Below are 25,287 nucleotides of genomic sequence, written 5' to 3' on the forward strand. Positions count from 1 at the left end.
TACAATATCACTGTTTTTATTACTGTATTTTTAATCAAATTTGAGCATAAGAGACTGAAAAAAAATAAGGCTACACTATTTTAAGGTGTCCTTGTTACAGTGTAGTTTTATATAAGTGCTGAGTAATATTAATTAATTATGTACTTACTATATGGTTAGATATAGGATTAGGGTTTGGCTTAGGGTTACTTGCATGTTATTATACATAATTTATTGTTTATATGAAAGTAAGTACATGTAAAAAAAATCTAATATAATATAATATAAATTAAATGAATATTAGTCACCTGCGGGACGGCAGTGGAATTCTGAGGAAGGTCTTGTAGGTGCGTAGTTCCCTGTGAAGCTCCATAAAATGTTTCTCCTTCCTTTTCACCAACCAGGTGAAGTTTCCATGTCTCATCTCTATCTTAAACACTGCAGGAAGCGACTGGACACAAACAACCAATAGAAAAAGGGATAAATAAAATTAATTATTTTATGATTTACTCACCCTCATGTAGTTCAAAATGGTATGCTGTTTTCTGAACAACACAAAAGTAGAATTGGACAACAAAAAACAACAATAAACATGTAACTGATGGTGTTTTTATTGTGTCTTTTTGGACCTTGACAGATGGTCACCATGGTCATTGTAAAGTCAAAGTCAAAGAAAAAAATAACAGCAGTTGGGTTTAGAACGACATGATGGAGGGGACATAATTAACCATTTCCTAAATATTTCAACTATTTAAACATTTAATAAACTTTTTCCAAAAACGAGGGATGAGTCTTCATTAGATTCATTAACAGGGCCTTTTGTCATTATTCTTCTGAAAAACTATTTTGCATGTGCTAAGTATTTTCGTAAATAGTGTCCGAATCTCCAGGGCAACATGTAAATTGCCTTGGCAACCTCTAAATCTCCTGGGCAACAAATATACCTCCTCAGCCCACATACTAACACTTCATGAAGGGGAACGGGAGTGGGAGATCTCACCTTAGAGACGCTTCTCTGGGAGGTGATGTTGAAGCGATCCTGTGCAGAAGTGAAGCGTTCCACCTCCAGGATTTTGGCGGTGATGGGAAGCGCAGTAAGAAATACACGCATCTCGGTCTCTTTAAAGCCTACTGTTTTATACACTGCTGAGAAGGGGATGCGGTTTTCTGTGGGGAAAAAATATTTCAAATTAATTTCTGACAGTTATATACACTTGTGTTCAAAAGTTTGGGGTTGGTAAGACTTTTTTGTATTTAAAAGCTGTCCCTTATGCTCACAAGTTTTTAATCAAAACTACAATGAAAACAGTCATTTGAACATACAGTATATTAAAATGTTATTTATTCCTGTGATGCAAAGCTGAAATTTCAGCAGCCAATGCTGTCTTTAGTGTCACAAGATCCTGCAGAAATCATTCAAATATACGGATTTCTTTCTCAAGAAAGATAACTATTATTATTACTGTTGAAAACAGTTGTGCTGCTTAATATTTTTCTGCAAACCATGATTTTCAGAATTCTTTAATATATAAAAAGTTCAAAAGAACAGCATTTATTTGAAATGTAATGTTTTCTGTTTTCTTGCTGAATAAAAGTATTAATTTCTTTAAAAAACACTAAACCCAAATGGTAGCATACATCAATATAATTTGATATTAGTATATATATATATATATTTAGAGCTGTCCTCGACTAAGGATTTTTCTGGTCGACTAGTAGTCATCCATTTGAAGCATTAGTCGACTAATCGCACGTTTATTAATAAACCATTTAAATCATAATTATAATTAGCCTTTAATTGCCTACATAGTCTAATAAGCGCTCAAGCACATGCATAAAGCTTGCCACAGCGCACCGGCAGAAGTAATGATTATGAATGTCTCAGGAAAAAAAAAACAGTAAGGAGACTGCATTATTATTTTACTAATTTGATAAACCAGTGCTTTCTTTGTTCTCGGTTTAAGAGATGAAGGCTGAGACACTGACTCGTCATCTCTGCAGTAACGGTGTCTGCATGTTTCATACGGATTACTTAATCTGAGGATTACATAATCTGAAAGTGGACATTTCACTTTATATAGATATATTTTAATTTTTTATATTTTATTTCGCGCTCAAGTTCACAGAAACCGAAATGGCAGAAAGCGCATCCTGTTTGATTTCATTACTTTACAAAAGCGTGGTATTGTGAGTGCACACAAATAAACGTAGAGTGAGTCTTTACAGATTCGAAAGGTGTATTACTATTATCTGTATGACCAAAAATGAGGGAGTATTTTAAGAGCAAGTGAGTGCACCGGCGCTCGCTGTTCCTGCCAAAGTTCGGCGAGTCTAGACCTCTCTTTTGTTTTCATGAAAGAATTGGAGCAACACTTTCATTGATCCAATTGTCTAAGAACAAAAAAAAGCTTTAAAATTTTTTTATCTGTTTGTCTTTTCCTATCTTTAATGATATGCAAGTCTCATTGTTGTTTTTTCAGTTTGTAGCCTAATATATTATATATATATATATATATATATATATATTAAAACTCCTCTTTTCTTTTCTTTATTTATTTTCCTTTTATTTAATTGTCATTGTCTATCATTTTTATTTGTTGATGGTTGTATTACTGTTTGTATACTGTTTTTGAGCATTAAAAAAAAATTAAAATAAAAAAAAAAAAGCTCAGCAAATTTCTATCTTCATTTTTGTCTTTCCTCTGTAGTTTTATATTAATATAGATTAATTTATAAAGATTATTTAGTGAGTTTACGCCATTGTTTCTTTTACCTGCACTATTGGGGTCCTGGCCGTCAAACTCCTCTTCCCCATCGCCAATGTCGAGTTCTCGTGTGTCCAAGTTCTCCATGATATCTGTCATATCATTGGCCACCAGATGCAGGGTGCTGACCATGGGTTCTTGCTGTCGCAGCATGGCTAACAATCGGCCAGCCGGCCAGGGCACTCCTTTAAGACACACAACACTTTGTTAGGAGAAATGAGGAAGTATTAAAACTGTTTGCTTTTTAGAAAAAGCCATAAATCCTTCAAATATTCATGGAATGGTACGAGATATGATTGTTTGAATATTGTCTCCACAATAGGGAATGTCAAACAAACATATGTGAGCATGTGTGGTGTGACTTGTTTTTGGAGGGTGTGAAATGAGGATTAAAGTAACTCATTCAGACCTAAACAGGAGACAAGACTCTGCTGACCATAACTAAACTGGGGACAACAATAGACGGCAGTCTGCAACTCCATCCTGTTCCTCTTTCCTTCTAACAGCTCACAAAAAGGTTTTAGATGCATAAATATATCACATACAAAACAAAAAATCCCCCTTTTGTCCAGATAAGCTGCATGTCCCACAGAAACATTCATTAATGTAAAAACAAACCTCACCTTTGGCCTATGCACATTTGCTTTGCACCGTCCAATGAAAGAGACAAAAATTATATTTTTTTTATTTAAAATCACTGAAAAGGCATTTTTGTCCATAACAGTGTTATAGAACACCATCATTCAAAAGTCTGGGGTCAGTAAGATTTTTTTTTTTTAAAGAAATTAATAATTTCATTCAGCAAGGACATATTACCGTATGAAATATCTATTTATAATGAATGTTTTTTTTCTATTTATCAAAAAATCTTGAAAGAAATGTAGCACAGTTTCCACAAAAATATTAAGCAGCACAATCGTTTTCGACATTGATTGTAAGAAATGTTTCTTGAGCACCAAATCAGCATTTTAGAATGATTTCAGAAAGCCCATTTGACACTGAAGACTGGAGTAATGGCTGCTGAAAAATTAGGCTTTTCCATCACAGAAATAAATTACATTTTAAGAATGTAAAGTCTGTAAAATGTATGTCTTAAGTGTCAATTTTTCTGAATAAATGAGCTTTCCATTGATGTATGGTTTGTTAGGATCCAACAATATTTGGCCGAGATACAACTATTTAAAAATCTGGAATCTGAGGGTGCAAAAAAAATCAAAATATTGAGAAAATCGCCTTTAAAGTTGTCCAAATTAAGTTCTTAGTAATGCATGTTACTAATCAAAAATTAAGTTTTTATATATTTAAGGTAAGAAATTTACAAAATATCTTCATGGAACATGCTCTCTACTTAATATCCTAATGATTTTTTGCATAAAAGAAAAATCGATCATTTTAACCCATACAATGTATTTTTGGCTATTGCTACAAATATACCCCAGCGACTTAAGACTGGTTTTGTGCTCCAGGGTCACATATTATTTAACAATATTACTGTTTTACTGCATTTCTGATCAAATAACTGCAGCCTTTAGGAGCATAAATGACTTTTTTCATCTCACTGACCCCACAATTTTCAACAGTAGCGTATATTGTAATCATGGTAAATTTCATATTGAGCATATCTTCCATTTTCATATCCTCATATCATGTTTGATTTATAAGAAATTCATCAGGAAATTCTGGTGGAGATGCCGCATGTGTCTTACTAATGGCACGTCACATCTCTGTAAAATGAAAGAATGTGTCAGCACTAAATTTAAATCATTCACTCTTCATATCAGTGGCAGAACTAAATAAAATAATGAGGATGGATGATTCATTTGCAATGATCTCTTAAGACTATCGTTTAATCTAGACCTCATATTGGACAACATTATGATTCCTTTAACACTTGACATGCTGTGTATGTGTCATGTGAGTGAGTCTGTGGCGTCCAGGTGAGTGTTTTGCTTGTCTATGATGGAATCGGGCTTGTTAGACACTCTCAGAGTGAAGTCCTGTTGAAGCACAACTCTTGTTTCCATGGATGTGACCTGGAGCCATCAAAGCCCATTATAATCATCACATCTCCAGTAATAGTTCAGACACTTCTCTGCTGAATGAGCTGTTAGCTTACGTAGAGTGTGATTACAAAATAGTGGATTTTCATAACCACAAAAGCAGGATGAAAATAGATCTGCCCTTCCTTCCTTTAAGATGACTCTGATGCAAAGGCTGTTGAAGAGAAGCTCATTTTAAAGAACATAATACTGCAGCATCACATCAACCTGGGCAAAGGTATCGAGGTATAAAAGAATCAGTCTGACACTAGCAATCTCTAGTCAACGTGATATTTCTCTCTTAGACAAATTATTTTTGGAAAACTGATATGCTTCTTGGGATAGGACTTGCTATTGCCATGCTTTAAATAAAGCAGAGACCCATGCCAAAATTCGAGATTAGAAAATCATACAGACTTAAGTACACTTAAGTATAATAATTTTTATAAGTATTTTCATGCTATGGCCAATAAATGGTTGATATAAAAATTCTATGATATTTTGTCTAAATAAATAAAAAAATAAAACACTAAAAACTTAATGCAATCTTTTTAAATACTCCAATAGGCATCACATTATAAAAAGTATATTAATTTAGAGATTTGCTAAAGGTTCCATTTATTAATGTGACATTAAATTATTATTTAATGTCTTTTTAATTTTCTTTTTTTTAAACTAAGCATTAGATGAAAGCGAAAATGATCAAATAATTGTAAAAATAGGGGAAATGAGCATGCACAATTAAATATAGATCGATCAATGGATGATATCACACATTCATACTAAATCTCAAATTCTGAAAAACATAAGTGTATCTGCATCTGTGGACTAAATGTGTTTCAAGGACGCTTTGAAGAGACAGATCAGAGGCTTTCAGCTGTTTGAGAGATGCAGCATTATCGCTGAATTGGCTCTCGTCCACCAATTCACATCCTGGTATGCAAAAAGAAAAGCTCAATTTGGTAAATGGAGGCTCAATGGCTCATATTACAGTGATGAATGGAAACCTACTATAAACAGCCATAAACAGGTTGCTGTGAGTAACAAGAGTTAAAAAAGCACATTTGCCAAGGTAACAAATCACATAGGATTAGCGCCATGAATAATGTTCTACAACGGTAAGAGGACAAACATTAGACAAAGTTTTCCCTAAAAATCCATGTAAAAGCCACAGACACACGGATATGTGAAGGTCAAAGACTTTATTCAAATATTCCTCGTTTTATGCAAATCAGACAGTCAAATAACCTTGAGTTCTAGTACACAAATATGCATATCTCACGTTTGAGGAACAACGGACAGCTTCAATAGTCAGCAAAACACAAATTCACACTTCTCGTACTGCCATTCACTTTTGCTGAGAAAGTTTCACCTCCAAAAGAATGTGGAAACAGTTCATTTCTGATAAGATGAGGAGCGCAAACACACATTCCAACAGTTGTGGAAACCTCCTGTTTTTTCACCGATGCACCTGTACGTGTGAAGGCGGACGATGATAGATCGACTACTTAAAATAAAGGAACTCGACCGCAGAGCAGCTTCAAAGGCAGATTCCCACCACTACAATATAAACACCCTCAAGCTCTCAACACCCAGCCTCATGCTGCTTCAAGTGTCAAAATGAAGCACACTGAAGACTGTTTATCTAGTTCATCTAATCCAGTAGGTACATAATACATTCAGTGGCCTGTGTCCATTTCAAAGGTGTTTAAAATGTCTTGGGGAAAGATTGCACAGTACTCAGGAGATTGTTGAAAATCATGCACATGTGCTACAAACATGACCGATAACTAAATCATGAGGCTTGATTTGGAAGGCAGTGCTATTAATTCTCTAAGCAAGCAGAATTATGATTTTCTACCTGTGAGACAATAAATCTAATGCTAAAATCAAATGGATAAGGGATCCCAAATAGGCTTGTGCCACAGACGATAGTATCATGTATTGACGATAGTCAGAGATATCGTCTATAGCTGATGCCTTTGATGATATGCTGATTATTATCAGGCTAGTATTACTATCTAATTAATATTAGGGCTTATTTCTTCCATCGTATTTCTTTTTACATGTTTTTTACAGTGTTGTGCATTATAACCAATCACACATGATTCTGCTGAGTTTATGAACGCACCTTAATCATTTATAATCTGGCTTTTAGTAAAAAAAATAAAGAATGCATCCTCAATAGTTAAAGGCAATCCAGGAACTGGCGAGTTACTGACCCATCCATTGTTCCACAGGTTGCTCCAATGGGACTATTCCTGTAAGTAATGCACAGCCAATAGTGCTCAATGAAAGGTATCCGTTTAACTGGCAAGTGACTGAGACTTTTCAAACATAGAAGCAGGAAAAGGGGCCACTGTGTCCTTGTGTGTGGAGCAACCTGATGAAACATGTCCCTCTATAACAGTAAATATGCAGAAGATTGCTGTTGTGCAGAGAGGTGACGTTGTTGTGGTAATACCGGTTTGACTACATCAAACATAAACTATGACAGAAACACCTACCCTGATACAAACACACTTCCATAAAGTTTCAAATAACATGAAATAGAGAAATTAAGAATGAATGAAAGAGAAAATACAATATTATATTCATATTTGGGTCAGGATACGATTATATTGAGATTCTTTAGGTGTATTTGTGTATTGTAATTCTAAACCTGATCCTTGTATATCACGATCTCTCAGCACCACTTTTTCACAAAAAATGTGAACATGAAAAAATGGAGGTAAACATATACATTTTTGCAGTGAGAATATTTGTATAGTATTGCTAGATAAAATACTACAATATGTGACCCTGGACCACCAAACACCAAACCAGTCTTAAGTCGCTGGGGTATATGATTGTAGCAATAGCCAAAAATACATTATATGGGTCAAAAGTATTGTTTTTTTTTTTATGCCAAAAATCATAAGGACATTAAGTAAAGATCATGTTCCATGAAGATATTTTGTAAATTTCCTACTGTAAATATATCAAAACTGAATTTTTCATAAATAATATGCATTGCTAAGAACTTCATTTGGACAACTTTAAAGGCAATTTTCTCAGCATTTAGATTTTTTTGCACCCTCAGATTCCAGATTTTCAAATAGTTGTATCTCTGCCAAATATTGTCGGATCCTAACAAACCATACATCAATGGAAAGCATATTTATTCAGCTTTCAGATTATGTATAAATCTAAATTTCAGAAAATTGACACTTAAGACATACATTTTACAGACTTACATTTTTAAAATGTAATTTATTTCTGTGATGGAAAATGTATTAATCTCAATACAGATGATGTATAAATCTCAATTGCGAACAATTTACCCTTATGACTGGTTTTGTGGTCCAGGGTCACATATTATGATATGCTGATTTATGTCCTTTATAACATGCTTCCTGTATCACCTTTAAAAATACTCAAGTGTCCGAACTTTTCACTGCCATTGTATCTTACATGAAGCCATTTTCCCAAACATTGCTGGTGCGTGAAACCTTATTTTTATAATTGGTAAAATACGAACCATGTTCTGCACTGAAAAAAAAAATGCTCCAGCAAGCCACATTCGAACCAAATGCAATCCAAGGCAATGTTTACAATGTATATTTCAAGTATTGGTGTAAAGCACGAGCCACCAGACACAGGTAGGTGGACAGCACGCGCTGTTGGAGGAATACACTGCTCTCTATAAAGACAGCCGTTTTAATTTCAATCTGCAAACGCAGATCTTTCTGATGGCTCAGTGTGCACGCATTTTCAGACTAGCAGTCACACATGTTGTATAAAAAAAACAAAAAACAAATCACAAGTGACCCAGAGCAGAAGAGTTCCTTCCTTATTTCTGCCTGCTTGAAATGCATCTCTCTCTCTTTTAATAGACAGCAGAGAGATGAGAAAATATCATTTCAACTATTTAAAAAGAGGATTAAATGTCCATTTAAAAATATGCAGAGTTGCTATGACAATAAATTTGATTGACGTTAAAGAATGTTCACTCACCTGCCCTCGCACAGGCAGATATGCCCCCATCATTTCTGTTATCCTCAGCTTCTTCTTCTCTCCAGAAAAGTAAAACTAAGCAGAAGCGTGTAATACAGTCAAACACACTGATACAGCGCTCACAGGCAAACAGCAGTGCGTGTCGGAGTATATGTCCAAGAAAAATGGGGGCTGAAACAGTAGTCACATGCCAAGAGGAGGAGGAGCCTTACTAGCCTTACAAGATATGCACCAACATGTTTCTTATGCCATATGTTTTGTGTGGGATGTGCTTTTTTATCTCTCCTCTTGGAGACTGACATTTCATGCTCAAAAGTGCCATTTAAGTTAATATTTGCCAGATGATTCAGGGCCAACATCTTATATAACACTTATCTCCCCCTCTTATCGCCGAGTGGATTGAGTCCACACACAAAGTTCATCACAGCTTTCATTTGTTTTTATTTGCATTTTAACCCATCAATCTAATGGATGCACACCAGCTTCTGGACTCCTATAGCATTTAAAATAAAGCAGCAAAGCAGCGTTTGAGCCCACAGTGCTTGTTGTTCTCTGGGAGAAAGCTGTTATTAAATGTTCATCTCCTGGTAGGACTGCATGGCAGATGACATGACAGTCCATACACACCCACATGTTTGAAATGGAACACTTGTGGCTCTTTCAGCGGTGATGGAAACCTGAGATACTGTAGAAAGTAACAAAAACGACCACTATAGATGGTTAAATGTGATAAAGGACATAACTGCGATGTTTCTTTACACAAACACAACCAGTAGCCATAATATGAACAACTCATATTACATTGGATGAGATAACACAACCCTTATTTACATCTCTAACCAAGTGTTATATTTAGTCATCAACAACCATAAATAAAGGGACTTTTTTTTCAAGCCACATTTTAGGGATACACTATTTATACATTTTATTAAAATTGGTGTAAAATATTGTTGCATTTTGGTCCTGGCCTTAAATAATATTAATAATATTCATCTAGTACTGTATTATTGTATTTACATGCTTTTTGCAATTTGTGATGCCTACATTGCAAAATAAGTAAAATAAGTATTAAAATTAAAAATTATAAATATCACTATCATTCAATGTTTTCAGATCAAAAAGATTTTTTTATATTACATGATTTATATTTCAAATAAGTTCTTTTTTTACCATTCATTTAAGAATTTGAGGGGAAAAAAAGTATTGTAGTTTCCATTAAAACATGAAGCAGTACAACTGTTTCAGCACTGATATTCAAATTTTGCTCGAGTAAACGATGACAGAATTTCATTTTTGAGGTGAACTATTGCTTTAATAAAATCATTTTGTTAAAATAAAAAATATAACGTAATCGATCAATTCCCTTGATCTGAATGTAAATTCCATCATAAAAAAAATCTAGAGACTAATTCTAGTAAATTTGTTTCAAATTAAACATTAATTGAAATGCTGCAACAAACCTGTAAATCATTTACTGTATGCATCATGCACAGATCAGAAATTAATCTTCAATTTAGAATCTAAAACAAGCTTTGTTCTGTAGTCATTCCCACCCTTGAACAACATTAGACGGAGCCATCTATCTATGTTGATCGGTTTTATCCAGGCACTGTGTGCTGGTGATATATTAACTGCATGTCCAACAGAATGCATCCTGCCTACTGTTTTTATAATGGGCTTATATAAAGAATTACAGAGGAGGGCTAGCACACCACCACCAGAAATTTCTTCCCTTATTTATTTATTTTTGTATTGAACATCAATGCACAATGAAAACATGTTACCAACTAATGCTCAGAGCAGATACATATGACACTGCTGAGCACATCCGCAGTAACTCCACACAGAACCATTATTACTCCGTTATGACTACAGCTAAATTATTCAGACAAGCATCTCCATGTTGTTTGGATCATCACTGCATTCCACCGGTTCCCTAAAGAGATTTCCCTAATGTATTATTCTATACACTGCAGAGCAGACATGATCAAGGGTAAATCTTTGGAACAAGCGCACTCTAGTTGTGACTGACATGTATTGCATTTTTTATTTTCTCTGCCTACAAGCAAGTGACTTTAATATTGTTAAACTCACTGTGATTTGATTAAACACTGCTTGTCATTTAATTTAACAACAGTTCTGCTAATTGCAATTCTGTCATCCCTAATAAACACTGTTATGCTGCTCAGTATCTGTCTGCTGTTGCTGTTGTGTCAAACTAAACTTCTCCTTTTTAATAAACAGATTTAGAGAGCTGTAGAATTACATCAGTTGCTCACCAAAGGATCCTCTGCAGTGAATGGGTGCCGTCAGAATCAGAGTCCAAACAGCTGATAAAAGCATCACAGTAATCCACACAACTCCAGTCCATCAGTTAATGCATTGTTTATTAGAAACACAGTTTGGATGGACTATAGTCATGTGGATTTACTTGTGTTGTTGTTTTTATCAGCTGTTTGGACTCTCATTCTGACGGCACCCATTCACTGCAGAGGATCCTTTGGTGAGCAAGTGGACTGGATGGCCTAAGGGTGAGTTTTGGGTGAACTATTCCTTTAAATGACTATTCCGGTTTACTCATGATGCAAGACAGCGTCTGTTTATTATGTTAAACTAAAGACAGAGAGACTGGGTGTGTGTCTAGTCACAGGACTTTCATTAAACTGGCAGACATTCCTGTCTTATTGAAAGTGGCTCACAAATGCATATCAACAAACACTACAAATCTAAAACGGCTAACAAAACCACACAAGCTCTCCAGCTCTGTACAGTCAGTGCACTGAATCACTACATCCATATTTTGTACATTATTTCGTAATAAATGACTCTACATGAAACATCAACACTGTGTATCTTAGGATCTATTGCTCATCCTCACTTGAACTCAACTTCCTGTCCCTCGAGAAAAAAAATGACAATTACACATAGACCACAAGCTCCATTTCCTCTTTCCTCAAGCCCAACGCACATGCTTTGTCATATCACTAAATTACTTAATTTTTCACCTCTCCTTACAGGTTCTGAGATATACAACTAGGAGCCTAATGGTTTCATGTGCACTGTAAAAAGGATCCAAAGCATGATGATGCACATTAACCACAATGAGTGCACACACCACCACCAGTGCCACCCAAAGACAGTTTTCTCTGAACTTGCTCATGTGGCCAGCATGCAAAAGTGGTTACTCGTCTCGTACAGCCCCCTGTGTTCAATAAAAGAGGAGGAAGGTTCATGTCGCTACAGGGGAAAAGACAGTTTAGCAACTCTTGTAGCTTGGCAACACTTTTATCGATGTAACGTACAGCAGATATGACATACAGATTAGGCGTCACCTCCTGTATAACATCAGCATTATCATCTGACAATGCTGCTGTAATCAATGGACCTGTTATCTCATGATCCCCGGCTGTAGTACTCAGAAACCACACCTGTGCAGTAGTACACAATTATGGTCTCTACTCAATACATACACACTATCTAAATGTGTGTTGTTGTCAGAAGTGGAAGTTAGCCTCATTAGAGTACAAAGTGTAAAATACAATGCGAAACACACGTCAAACACCTTCCCACTAAGTCAACCATACACTCCCATTCTGTGCCCAGATCCTTGAAGGGATCCTACTGATATGACAAGAAACAAAACGGACCACACACACACTTTGCAGGACTATGCAATACAAAATGATTATAATAAAATCCATGTTTATGTAAAGGTTCATTTGCCAATCCTAAAATAGATTTTGTAGCATATTAATCTAGGAAATGAAACACAGGCTACTCATCGCACATTTTTTGGATAAATCTCACAAAACCAACCAGGAATTGTCCAGACCACAATCCACAGGCAAATCAAATGGGGAAAATAAATAAATAAATTAATTAAAATAGTCTTTCCCCATCAGTGATGAATATAAAACAAAACGTAAAAAGAAGACTGTTCTCGTGAGTGCGGATCATGATCTCCTATAAAAATAAATAAATTATCATTTTATATATATATATATATATATTGGCATCAATGTAGTTCCATGAAGAACCTTTAACATGCATGGAACCTTTCAAGAGTACAAATTGTTACTTTTATTCAATTATTGTAATTAGATTATTAAAATTTCTTCACACAAAGAAGAAAGGTTATTTTATTTTTAAGAACTGTTCCCTGGAAGCTTATTTGGGGAAATAAAAATGGTTATTTTGTGGAAAATATTTTTAAGAGCCTCTTTATGAGAAAAGGTCAAAAGGATGTAGGTCATAGAAATGAGGTTCCAATAAAATATTAGCATTCAATGAAGCACACACAGCTTTCTCTTTTGTTTGTTAGCATTGATCTTAAACCCATCAATCAGTTGTAGCAGCTATTGCAACTAAGAATCAGTTCCAGTTTCCGAAGTTGCCCTGCAGGTACAGCAGGTTGCTTGCCTTGCAAAAATCAATGGGTGTGGGCAATCGAAACATAACTGCATTATTTGAAAGGTGTCTCACTCAAGTTCTTACCGTAGCTAATCTACACACATTAAATCCCAATGTGTCTCTTTCGTACACTCATCTGATGTGATGCAGTCCAGAGGCAACATATGGCTGCCACCTTCTGTAGCCATGCGTTTCAAACCTGTCACTCTACAGTACACTGCATTGAGGTCTAGCCTTGTACTCAGCCAAGATGTCATTACTTTTCCGCGTGTTAAAACTTACTCAGATCATTTCTACCCTAAGAACATACAAAGTAACGTTAACATACCTGCTAAAGAACTGAAGGCACGTCCGTGCTGTTGTGAATCTGCTTCTCAAGTATAAAGAGGAGGCGAACGCGAATACTCCAAGCGGCTCGCGCTTGCTCTTCTGCACTGTTGGACCCGCCCATTTTAATTATGCATGGACGTCCACACCCTCAGAGATGTTATTAATAGCCTTAAAAATAACAGTTAGAATGTTCACACGCTTATATTTGTTTTTATTCTGGCTTCCTAAATACATTAAGAAAGTAAAAGGTACACCATATATTTATTCAATAGTTTATGGGATGTAAAGGTCCCCAAATTTGATTAACCAAGAAGTCTTATTGATAAATGTATATATCACTCGGATTGTTTTTTGTTCATAGCGATTTATGTGACCAGAAGTGTTCTGGGAGGACTTTCCGCTCGAAGTGGGTTTCTCTCAGTATTCCTCAGAGGAATTTTGAAAACCCGTGATGGATCTGGAGCCGAGTGTTCCAATTCTGGAATTCTGTCAATCTTCTCCAAACCTTTACGAGGCTACAGAACGACTTTTAAAAGGTTAAGACTAGAAGGATGGGCATGCGCACAACAATATAGAGGGTTTTTTTTTTGGTCACACTGTACAACGATAATTACTGTTTTTGCATTTTTGTAAGGGGTAGGTTTATGCTAAGGGTTAGTGTTGTCAAAAATATCGATATTTCGATAAATATCGATACTGAAATATCTGAACGGTACCAATATTAATTTCCCGAAGTATCGATACACCGATACTAGCCGAGCTGTCACTTTCACTTCTCTCCAAAGGCGCGTGGACAAGCACCACACCGTCCACACGTGACCGCACTCGTCTCCTTCGCTCTGGTTAAATAGCAAAAGTGAAGTGAATAGAAAGATGACTGCTCTGGTTGTTAAAGAACACAGCAGGAGCGCTATCTGTAGGGATCTATGATCTCCGCGATGCAGAGAACGCGCACGGAATCCAGTCATAAAAACGGAATTTACAGTTTAATGCGGAATGTCACGGAATTTGTCAAAGTTTGGATGAATTAATCAAAAGTAGGTCATTACACTTAAATCAAATCGCGATATGGACTAGTATCTGTAAATATTAAGCTGCAAAAGTCGATTTAAATATGAATCCTGCATGTTCTGCGCGTCTCTGTGTGAATGTGCTGCACGTGCGGTTGTGTTTACTAATGTGGCGCTCGCGGTGATTTCAGCGTCTGCTGTCTCAATGAGGACATAAATACATCAACAATATCTCCAGAACTGATCTGAAAGGCACTTTACGAGCATTTTACCATTTGATTTGAGTAAAACTAGCGTCATATCACACACACACACAGAACTTTAAAGGTATTCACGGCAACCCGTCAAAATAAAAGTTCGGTTTAATTTACGGCCTATTAAAGACTGTGTGCCAGAAATAGGCTATATTATTATTTAGTAGAATGTACATAATACTACTACTTACTACTACTGTTAATTTTTTTAAAGAAATAATCACAAAATATTTTAATTTTAATAGTAAATCCCTTCATTTGCCAAAAATGTAAATGTTTAATTTTCATTAATTCAAATATAAATGAATTAAAATTGTTTTATGCCTTTATCTGATATCCAGTAAAATTTAAATACACAACACAGCATTTCTGAGGGGGAAAATACACTTCATAAGGCTACTGTAAGAATAAATAAAAATTGTTTGTATGCATTCAAATAGCCTAATAGACATGCTAAAACACAGAATTTGGTAACAATAAAACATAAGGTGAGAAAAAAAATAAAACATTTCATACGGCCCTAAACGTGTCATTTTGTTACACTTTTAATAAATTAAATGTTAAATTGTATAATTTTCATGATTTTAATGAATTAGACATGCTTTTAGATTAATAGCATTTAATTTGACCATAAAAAAAAAAGAGTCCAGAAAAATTAAAATGGAAAAAATTGAATGTAGAAAAAAATTTAACGGAATTTGGGGAAAAATAAAACTGATTTCATAGGGCCCTATATCTGGAAATATTTTGGTTATGAAGCAAATGAGAATATCAACAAATAGAACTTTGGATTTTAATTAGTACATGTATTAGTAAACGTTAGTTTCAATTAACATTTAACTAAGATTAATAAAAGATTAATAAATAAATCAACAAATGCAGTACCTCAAGAAATTTTTTTTGTTCATGTAAAATATACCACATGTTCTCGACTTGTTACATTTATCTTTAAATTAAAAAAATTACCCCCTTAATATTGTGGCAGTTTTTTTCGCCGTGGTATCGAAAATGGTATCGAGTATCGATATTTTTCAAGGTATCGTATCAAAGTTAGAAATTTCAGTATCGTGACAACACTACTAAGGGTAACGTTAGGTGTAGACGTTAATAAAACAGAAAATTTAATTTATTGTTAGCTTCCGGTTTTAGCTGTATCCCTTCTAGTCACAACGCTTTTAGAAGAACCAAAAACACGTTCAGTCATACATAATGAATATTACAATATCTCTGTTGTCGCATCTGAATCATTCACTTCTAGCTTATCAATCTAACTATTCCACAGTTACATTTGTCAGTCCAAATACCGAACACAAACGTGAAATCTATGATTTTAAGTCTACAGAATCAGCCTGCGACAGACCCATGCAAGCAGCAGCGGAACCCGCCGGCTGTGTCTCAAAGCCCCGTGAGCTGCCTGCCCACCCTGCGTTCACATACACGCCCTGATAACAAATAAGAATTGCTCCATAGATAATTAGGTTCTGATCCAAATATTTGTGTTACCATCAATAAACAAATCAGTTCATTTACTTCACAGGAATTAGAGTTCACCTCTGCACTCCTTTTAAGATTTTCTGTATATAAAAATCAATAAAAAAATATTATTTCTGTAAATAAAAAAGAATCTAAAATAAAAATAAATGAAAACAGGCTTCAAATGATCTCATTTTACTAAAACAAAATTTGAATTTTAAAACAATTCTGTATTTATTTATTTTAAGTATGTTCATTCTTTAGAGGTCTTTTTTTCTTTTTTTTTAATGTCTGGCGTCAAGGATTATAATGGTTAAATCATGTTTCATGTATTTCAAAATTGTGTGTGTGTGTGTGTGTAAGTGAAGAGTAAAGATTATCTATAAACCAAACCAGATGCAACTTTCTGTTTGTTAGGGTTGTTCTTACAATCCTCACATTGAAACCCAGTACTCTAAATTGTTCTCTAAATTGGTAGAATTAATTAATTACTTTATTAAATCTTAAGGTTCTAAAAATAAATAAAATGTTTTCAACAATGTTGACACATTTTGAGCTAGCAACTTGTGATAGATGCAGACGCCAAAACTGATGTCTTCTAAGTGACAATGCTGCCATCGTGTGGTCAAAATCCTTATACACTTAAACAATTATAGAAGACATTTAATACATTTACCCTAATATATTTTATGATAAAAAAAAATATGGTTTCTAATTTATTTTTCAAAAATGCCTATATCTAAAATAGACACTTTTGAAATGCAGACTTCTTAAAAAATAATAAAATACAGCCTTTGTAAAATCTGGCCTACGCTCTTAAGAAAAATGGTTTTTAACAGTGCCAAACAGTTCTTTGGCTTGTAAGAAAAGCTTAAGATTTTATAAAAAATCAGATTCCATTAAAAATCATTATTTAAAAGTTCCATATAGGACCTTATGCTGTTATAAATTACCTTTTTAATAATAGGTTATCTTCATTAATATTAGTATATTTATTATTATTAATTGTATTTATTAATATTTATAGTACTATTATTAATATAATTGTTATGTATTATTTAATTAATATTTTTTACCACTATCTGCTTGGTCTTATATGTATGCCATTACGGTTTTACATAAAAAAAAGTGTCATTTAGGTACTTTTATTTTTTGTTGACGTGAAATTGTAGCAAAAATGACAATGTTCTAACAACAGTTACTAGCTGAATACATCATAAATGATAATTCACATTGAACATGATGCTGTTGGGTATGAAAGCATCTGAAATACACAAATGAGTTTAGAGTTACAGTGTGCCTCTTCCATTTGTTTATATAAAAAAACAGTTATGAAGGCCAAAATGACTAAAAATGGTAAATGTAATATAAAGTCAGGAGATAGCTTTAATTTAATTTAATTTTTTTATGGGGGGGTTTGGTTGATATGGTTCAACGTGTAAAAAGCTTTTAAAGAAAAATCCAGCAAATTTACGTAAAAAACCAGCAACAACTAAATATGGCCAAACAAACAGCAGCCGACAAACAGCTTTCAGAACCCTGGACAGCAGCAGCTCACTATTTATTCAAGCAAAGCACGAGGATTTATTATTTCGGCTACATATTCGTTTGTGTAAGATGGTCTGATCACACCACCAGATGGCATAAAACTAACAAAAATGCCCTTCACCTTATACATCAACTTTCAGGGATCTAAAGGCGTTATTTCTCTCTTAGTTGTAAGAAGTGCTCTAAACGCTAAGAAAAGTTGCAAGCCCACAAAATACATCGCCAACGAAAAGACAGTTTGCGCTAAATCTGCATTTAACAGGATAATTAGTCCGGGCATCCAGTGCGCATGCGTGTAGTGGATCTTGTACCCCCTGCGCGCAGCTCTGGGCGCATCATTGACAGGTTACTCGCGTGCACTTCACATACTGTGCATCGAACACCTGTAAGATGTGCATGGAAACGACAGCTGGGTGGAAATCACGAGGTGCCATTAAGCCCATGCAAACCCTCTAAAATCTCATCACAATGACTAATTGGACAAACGTGTCCAGCTGCCCGTTCAGCATCACTTTATGCGCTGAGGACATTATGGATAGTAATGCAACTGCTGAGGACTTTGAATACCCCGTCCATCTTTTCCCAGTCCCTATTCTGACTGGCATCACAGTGACGTGCTCTTTCCTGTTCCTCATCGGAATTGCTGGGAACCTGTTGACCATCCTGGTGGTCACCAAATACAAAGACATGCGAACCACCACCAACCTTTACCTCTGCAGCATGGCTCTCTCAGACCTGCTGATTTTCCTCTGCATGCCTCTGGACCTGTACCGGGTCTGGCGGTACCGACCGTGGAACTTTGGCGACGAGCTGTGCAAACTCTTTCAGTTTGTGAGCGAAAGCTGCACGTACTCCACCATCCTCAACATCACCGCGCTCAGCGTGGAGAGATACTTCGCCATCTGTTTTCCCTTCAGGGCAAAAGTCATCGTCACGCGGGGTCGGGTAAAAGGGGTGATCTTACTCCTCTGGACTGTGGCTCTGTGCAGCGCCGGACCCATATTCATTCTGGTTGGGGTCGAGCACGAGAACGGCACCAACCCCTGGGAGACCAATGAGTGTAAAGCCACCGAGTATGCCATCCGCTCCGGACTGCTTACTATGATGGTGTGGGTCTCCAGCGTGTTCTTCTTCCTCCCGGTCCTCTGTTTGAGCGTGTTATACAGCCTCATAGGCAGAAGACTGTGGAGAAGAAAGGAGAATCCTGTCGGACCCATTTGTAGTCGGGAAAAGAACAATAAACAAACGGTCAAAATGCTGGGTGAGCTCAACGATGCCCTGAAAAGTCTGACAAATAATATTTCTATATCTCAGAATCATTTAATAGATTAACTTTACAGCGGGTAGCCTACGGAAAATCGTACAATCGTTTAATAAACTTTTGTATATTACTGAATAATTTAATAAACATTTATTACACTTGCTAATTAAATTCCATGTGCAAAATAAAGTGACTTCGCAGTGATTTTTAAATACAGAGGGTAGCCTATACTAATAAAAGACAACTTTTTCCTTTTTTTAAAAAAAAAAATAGCTATATAATAATAAATTGTTAGCAATTTACATTTATTTAAAATTTTAGCCTACATTAAAATTTACATATAGGCCTAGCTATTATGGACTAATCAGGGGTGCGTTTCCCAAAAGCATCGCTAGCTATCTATGGTCTTAAATTCCACTCAACTCTATTGGTTCTCTTTTGGGAAACGCACCCCAGAATGAACATTTCGTTCAATTAGCCTTTGGCTGTTTAAAGTTGCTAAGAAACGCAGCAACGTTTCAAACTCGGCTCATCCAGTCAGAAATAGCGAGGACTGTCTTCATTTCTTTTTTATTTTAAAGGACTAAAATTCAAATAAAATACATTCTACTGTGCATAAATAATACATTTTGGATATTCGACATAATAGCTTTATAATAGCTTAATAACTTTATGGACTATTAACCAGGCTACAAGTTGGAATCAAGAACTGCAACTTATAAAATTTTATTTCGAATTATTTTAAAGAACACGAGCAGCATCATTCCAGAACGAATGACTCTGCGGTTATTAAGTGACCAGTTTCCCGAACGAGTCAGTCTTATAGGCGGTTCTTTTGAGTGAATCAAAAGCATACAGCGACAAGTGTATTGTAATCCCCGAGCGATTGAATCTCATGAGTCGGTTGTTGTTAGCGAATCAGAAACATTGTCGTAATCTCCGACTCGAAATAATTGTTACTAAACAGCTAACAATTTATTTTTCTAAACGAATATCGTATTAAAATATATAATAAAAACATTACAGTCATGAACTCTCTTCTCTCTCTCTCTTTATCAGCTGTGGTGGTTCTAGCGTTTGTTCTCTGCTGGCTGCCGTTCCACGTGGGTCGTTATCTCTTCTCCAAGTCATCCGAAGCCAATTCTCCTCTCATCTCCCAAATCAGCGAATACTGCAACCTGGTCTCATTCGTGCTGTTTTACCTCAGCGCCGCGATCAACCCCATCCTCTACAACCTCATGTCAAAGAAGTACAGGAGCGCGGCGTGCAAACTATTCAGAGTGAAGCGCGCTCCTGGACGATCGGTGCAGAGCATCGTGAACGCCGAGAGTTTTTCGGTGTGGCATGAATACAGCTGGAGCACGTGACAGAGGAAAAGCCTCGATTAATAAATGTGCACTTTTTTTAACAGACTAAAAAAAAATCTTTCGACAGTCAACATTAACCTCATCATTTTTAATTTCAAACATATCATTAAAGCCAGCGCGTATTTTCAGTTTAGCCTGTATATAGCAGTAAAAATACCTTTATCCAACTGCTGAGCCCTGAAAATTACATTATTAAATTATATAGTAATCTAACGCTGACTGAAACTTTTTGGTATTAAAATAATAATAAAAAATACATTAAGCGGGTTATTTTATTTTATGATGGTGGCATTTAAGGCACAACATACCTAGTGCACACACCAAATATTATTGTATTTTCTGAAAATGTTTACGCACAGGTATTGCCATCAGCAGCAGACACCAGCAGTGTAATGATTCCCTTTACCCTGGTATTCATGCAAACTGTATATATGCACACTAACCCAAAAATGCCTTAAACTGTGTGAAGTACTGGATGACAGAGCACTGTAGATGTAAGCACTCTAACATTGTTCCCTATATGGGAGAGATACAATGGTGCTGAATGATAAAATCCCATGCCATAAAAAGCTCTCGCCTAGCTTGTGTTATCAGATTGTTACATAAATGTGTAGCATTCATAAAAAGTGCACTTATTGCAGGTTTGTGAACACTGCTGCCACAGTAGTTTTGTGTAAGCTTTGTGTTTGAATTCAGCCCATGTTGCTTGCTGGCAATGACATTCTAATTAAAACGTAAAACTATTTATTGAGACGCTTGTAAAACACTGAGAATATTTGAGTGAAGACATCTTTTAATATTTATGAAAGATATTTGATATATTGTGTCTATTTGCCTTTAACACACACTGCGATACATTTTCTTGAATGTGTTATTGTGTAATATATATATATATATATATATATATATATATATATATATATATATATAAAGTTTTTGATGTCATGCAGTATTACTTGATTTTAAAATTAAAAGGTTTGTGTGTTATTGACTATACAACTTGTCTTGTATTTGTTTCTGAAAATACTTTTTAAAAAACTTAAGAGAAACTGGGTCTGTCCTTTTATATATATGTGTGTGTGTGTGTATGTGTGTGTGTGTAAATGAAATGCAAACACATTGTTTCTGAAATTTAAAAACATTTATTGTGTATAAATATATTACATATATACTACAGATACATAATCATCTTAAATACAAAGGGTAGTATTTTCAAGATCTATACATTTAAATTGATATGGTAGTTTTTTAAATATAATGTCTACGATTATAATTTACACCAGTAAATGTGGCAGTTATGTTTTAAAAAATGGTAATATGGAATGATTTTGATGAAACGATATGCAAGCATGGAAATCTATATCTATGCCCTTATTACCTGATATCCAGCTAAATGCAACTAAAAAAAATTAAAAACAAACAAACAAACAAAAACGCATCTCTGTTTTCCACTTAAAAAGATTCTGGGTCTGGAGTTCTTAAAAAGTGTTCTTCAAGTGTTTCCACTTCAAGTTTTCTAGTGTCAAGTCATTTCAACTTCTTTTAATAAGAAAACAATGGAATGTTTGTCTAAAAACTTCAGTGATACATATATAGTCTACTACACGAAGAGTAGATGATTAAAAGAAGTAGAAAGAAAAAAATATTTTTTTAAAAATATAAAAAAAAAAAATTAAACTTGCTGTTTGTGCAGGTGGGAAAAATCTCAAAATTGTTCAGATATCAACATTTTCTGAACAAAAGCAATTAAAAAAAATTTAATTAAAATAAAAAAAAACAATAAAAACAGAATATAAACAATACAATTATATCTGGAATAAGACAGGTTAATGATGTTAAAATGCTGTTCTATATTAGAAAAAAATAATAAAGATTTATCATAACCCCCTTATAAAAAGACATGCTACATGAAGAAAATATTGAATATGACAGTTCTGATTCTTGTAATAAATAAATGTAGATTGCACTGTGATTTGCATTATAAAGTACAATAATATAGCATAAATAAATCTAACAAAACTGTTATATCTTGAATGCTCACTAACTTTGGTTAAGGGCTGACTGAGCTAGTAAACACGATCATGTACTGTATAATGTGACCAGGGTAAAGTGTTAATGAAATACTGTAAGCAGCAGATCTGAAATGATTTGTCATGAAAGTTTGGATCTGTGGATTTCAAGGCACAGGTTCACAAGGCATTCCCAAGTCCCTGAGGTACAAACACTCCAGACTTCACAACACTGTACATTGATGATTGATTGCAAAAACTGTCATCTGACTCTCTTTGGGCTGACAGTTGCAGATGTTTTTTTTTACTTTTTTTTTTTTTTTTTTTGTACAGGCGGCCCAAGGACACATTTTTAAAGACAAACGAAAGAGGAGAGAACGAATAAAGCTTTTAAGAAGCTTTTAGACAAGACTTTCCTGGGGCACAGATAAGGGAACGAGAGCACTGATGCCGTTTAGCTGTCTAGACACTGATTTAAAGATAAATAGGACTGACCATTACAAAAAAAACAAAAAAAAAAAACACCTCAGATATTCATCAGAGTCTAACTTGAGATCCGGAAGGCCACTTGTTACTTTAGTGTTAAAATCTCCTAAATACTAAATATGAAAATATGCACAGCATCTTCAACTTAAAAAACAGGCACAGACGCCCAAATAGTACATTACATTACTGATTTGTTAAAGCTGTAACTCATCTTATAGAAAAACCTGTAAAAAAATACATGAAATTTAAAAAATGTAAAAGGTGTATTTTGGTCAATGACCAAAAACAGTACTTGCATTAATGGTTTTGCCAGCTGTAGTTTAAAAATTGAAGAAGCAGACGAGAACGGCTCTAAATCAGAAGCTGAAGCAGGAAGGCCATTAGGACAGAGAGAGAGGCCACCCCAAATACCATGAGGCCGGCAAACTGTTCATCGGTGAGGGTGTTGCCCATGGGCACCCTGGTGATGTCCGCTTCTACAGCCAGTGTGGCATCAGACCGCCGCAGGTTGAAGTGAGCGGATGGGCTGAAGTACCCACACAGCTCCTGGAGGGTGTCTGCGCAGCGCCTGCATGCAAACACTCGCACGCGGTAGTCTGTGTTCCACTGCAGCCCGGAGAGCTGGAAGGACGTCTCATCTCCCTTATACACCTGAAGGACAGAAAGTAATGCATTAGCCCAGACAGTTAAAGTTTCTCCTTCACTGTGCGTACTTTTAGACAATTATAAATATATGGTTAATAATAATAATAAAATGACACTATGCATGGGGACTGGGATGGAATAAAATATATTAATATATTTATACAAAAACAAATACAAACATGTAATTATTATTATTATCATCATATAAAATGATAATATATACAGAATATTACATAAATACAAAATGTAAGATACATTTAAATAATGTGACAAAAATACATAAAGAAACAAATTAATTAAGTAATAGTAGTAGTAGTAGTAGAAGATCTAGTAGTAGTATATTATATTATCTATTATATCTATGCACTAAATTAATTAATTACAAAAAAGGAATGGAGTAATGAGCTCTGTAAATAATACATAATGATATTCTTTCTATCCCTAATAATAATAATAATAAACAATAAATATACTGATTTAGGTAGCTACAGTACTGTGAATGAACAATTAAAAAAAAAAAAGAACCACAGGACACTACTAGATTTTAGATTCACTGGTCAAAGAAAAAACCTCCAAGATGGAAAAAAGACGGCCAAACAATCTTTTGCACTCCGTCTCTGACCCACATATTGCAAAACATGATTCTTCAGAGCTTGACTAATAAAGGACTTCAGTCTCCTCAAAGAGAATCTCAAGTCACCGTAATCCTTTCATCTGGAGTGCAGCAACCCTTTCAGGTTCAATATAATATAATTTAAGAATACCACTGTAGGGCTATACTTCGGTTTGTTCATAATACATTGATGATGACAGAGTTACATAAATGTTCTTACTCGCTTGAAATACAAACCTGTTTTCTCTGTAGTGTATTAAAAAAAACACCATGATGGTAGCTTTCAAGCTCAAGAAAAATGAAATGAAAAATGAAAGAATTCGGAACATAAAAAAAAAAAAAAAAAAAAACATTATTGGGAATTCATGCGCCTTTTGCAAAGACTTCTGCATGAAACACTGCATTAATAACCATAAAAACATGACCTAATATTTACTACGTGCCACAAGTGCAACACAGAAAAGATGATGTACAAAACAAAGCCAAGTCAGTGCTTCACAAATCAACCGAAACAAATTATTCTGTCTTTAACGGTCAAAACTAAGTAAATATGACAATGGCAGCTGTTGACCCAAAAGCATAAGCCATTTTTGGGAACATGCACAAAAAAACAAGACCCCTGAGCAAATTAAAAATAAAAACAGGAACAAAAGAGAGCTTATTTATTTGGGCTTTTATAGCCAGTAAACATTGTTGAAGATAAACATATTGAGGCGACTTTGTTCCACCTGTCACATGCAGCTCTCAAAAGGACCACAGTTTATGTCTCCATGGCAACACAAGAGGTTTTAAGCCTCTCAACTACCGGTGCCTCAATTTTGGTGAAGTCTTGATATTATTGCCATGACAGACCAATTATGCATGTATAATTAGTCTTTGTATTAATTACAATTGAAGGCAATGAAAATATTGACAATCTTGAATACTGCTTCTCAAGCACTAATAACAGAAAAAAGAATAAATAACAGAAGTGAATTCTAATCACCTTCTAGTGGTATTTGCATAAACAGAGAAATGGCAGCACAGGAAAATAGTTAATTAGGCTAATATAGAGCCCTGGGGAACTCCACTCCTTCATTAACAGGGATTTCTTTTTGTTTTT

General features: G+C 35.0%; 3 protein-coding genes across 4 annotated transcripts in view; 1 reads left to right on the top strand and 2 right to left on the bottom strand.

Annotated features, from left to right (window-relative positions):
* The window catches only part of LOC306864912 (phospholipase D1-like), a 32,048-nt gene extending 18,423 nt beyond the window's left edge, over positions 1-13,625 (bottom strand). Inside the window, exons 1-4 of one of the 2 annotated variants that reach the window (XM_079409201.1) lie at positions 13,518-13,625; positions 2,753-2,929; positions 980-1,146; positions 288-430 (exon numbers count right to left, since the gene is read on the bottom strand). In XM_079409201.1, coding sequence (XP_079265327.1) covers positions 288-430; positions 980-1,146; positions 2,753-2,897 — 455 coding nt within the window. In that variant the 5' untranslated portion in view covers positions 2,898-2,929; positions 13,518-13,625. Of the gene's footprint in view, positions 1-287; positions 431-979; positions 1,147-2,752; positions 2,930-8,779; positions 8,899-13,517 lie in introns of those variants that run through there. The other variant, XM_079409202.1, reaches the window with a different exon arrangement.
* Positions 13,626-18,272: 4,647 nt separating this feature from the next.
* LOC306864904 (growth hormone secretagogue receptor type 1-like) lies at positions 18,273-20,432 on the top strand (the record flags this gene model as incomplete). The annotated part of the gene is made up of 2 exons (XM_079409191.1): positions 18,273-19,065; positions 20,125-20,432. 2 exons carry the CDS (start codon positions 18,273-18,275, stop codon positions 20,430-20,432), a joined length of 1,101 nt encoding a protein of 366 aa, XP_079265317.1.
* A 1,127-nt stretch (positions 20,433-21,559) lies between these two features.
* Positions 21,560-25,287, bottom strand: part of LOC306864700 (fibronectin type III domain-containing protein 3B-like) — a 60,768-nt gene continuing 57,040 nt past the window's right edge. Inside the window, exon 26 of the mRNA XM_079408862.1 lies at positions 21,560-23,578. Within this exon, the coding sequence (XP_079264988.1) occupies positions 23,279-23,578 (300 nt within the window). The 3' untranslated portion in view covers positions 21,560-23,278. The remainder of the gene's footprint in view (positions 23,579-25,287) is intronic.

This window comes from Barbus barbus, assembly GCF_936440315.1.
Source record: "Barbus barbus genome assembly, chromosome: 46".
Classification (NCBI taxonomy): domain Eukaryota; kingdom Metazoa; phylum Chordata; class Actinopteri; order Cypriniformes; family Cyprinidae; genus Barbus; species Barbus barbus.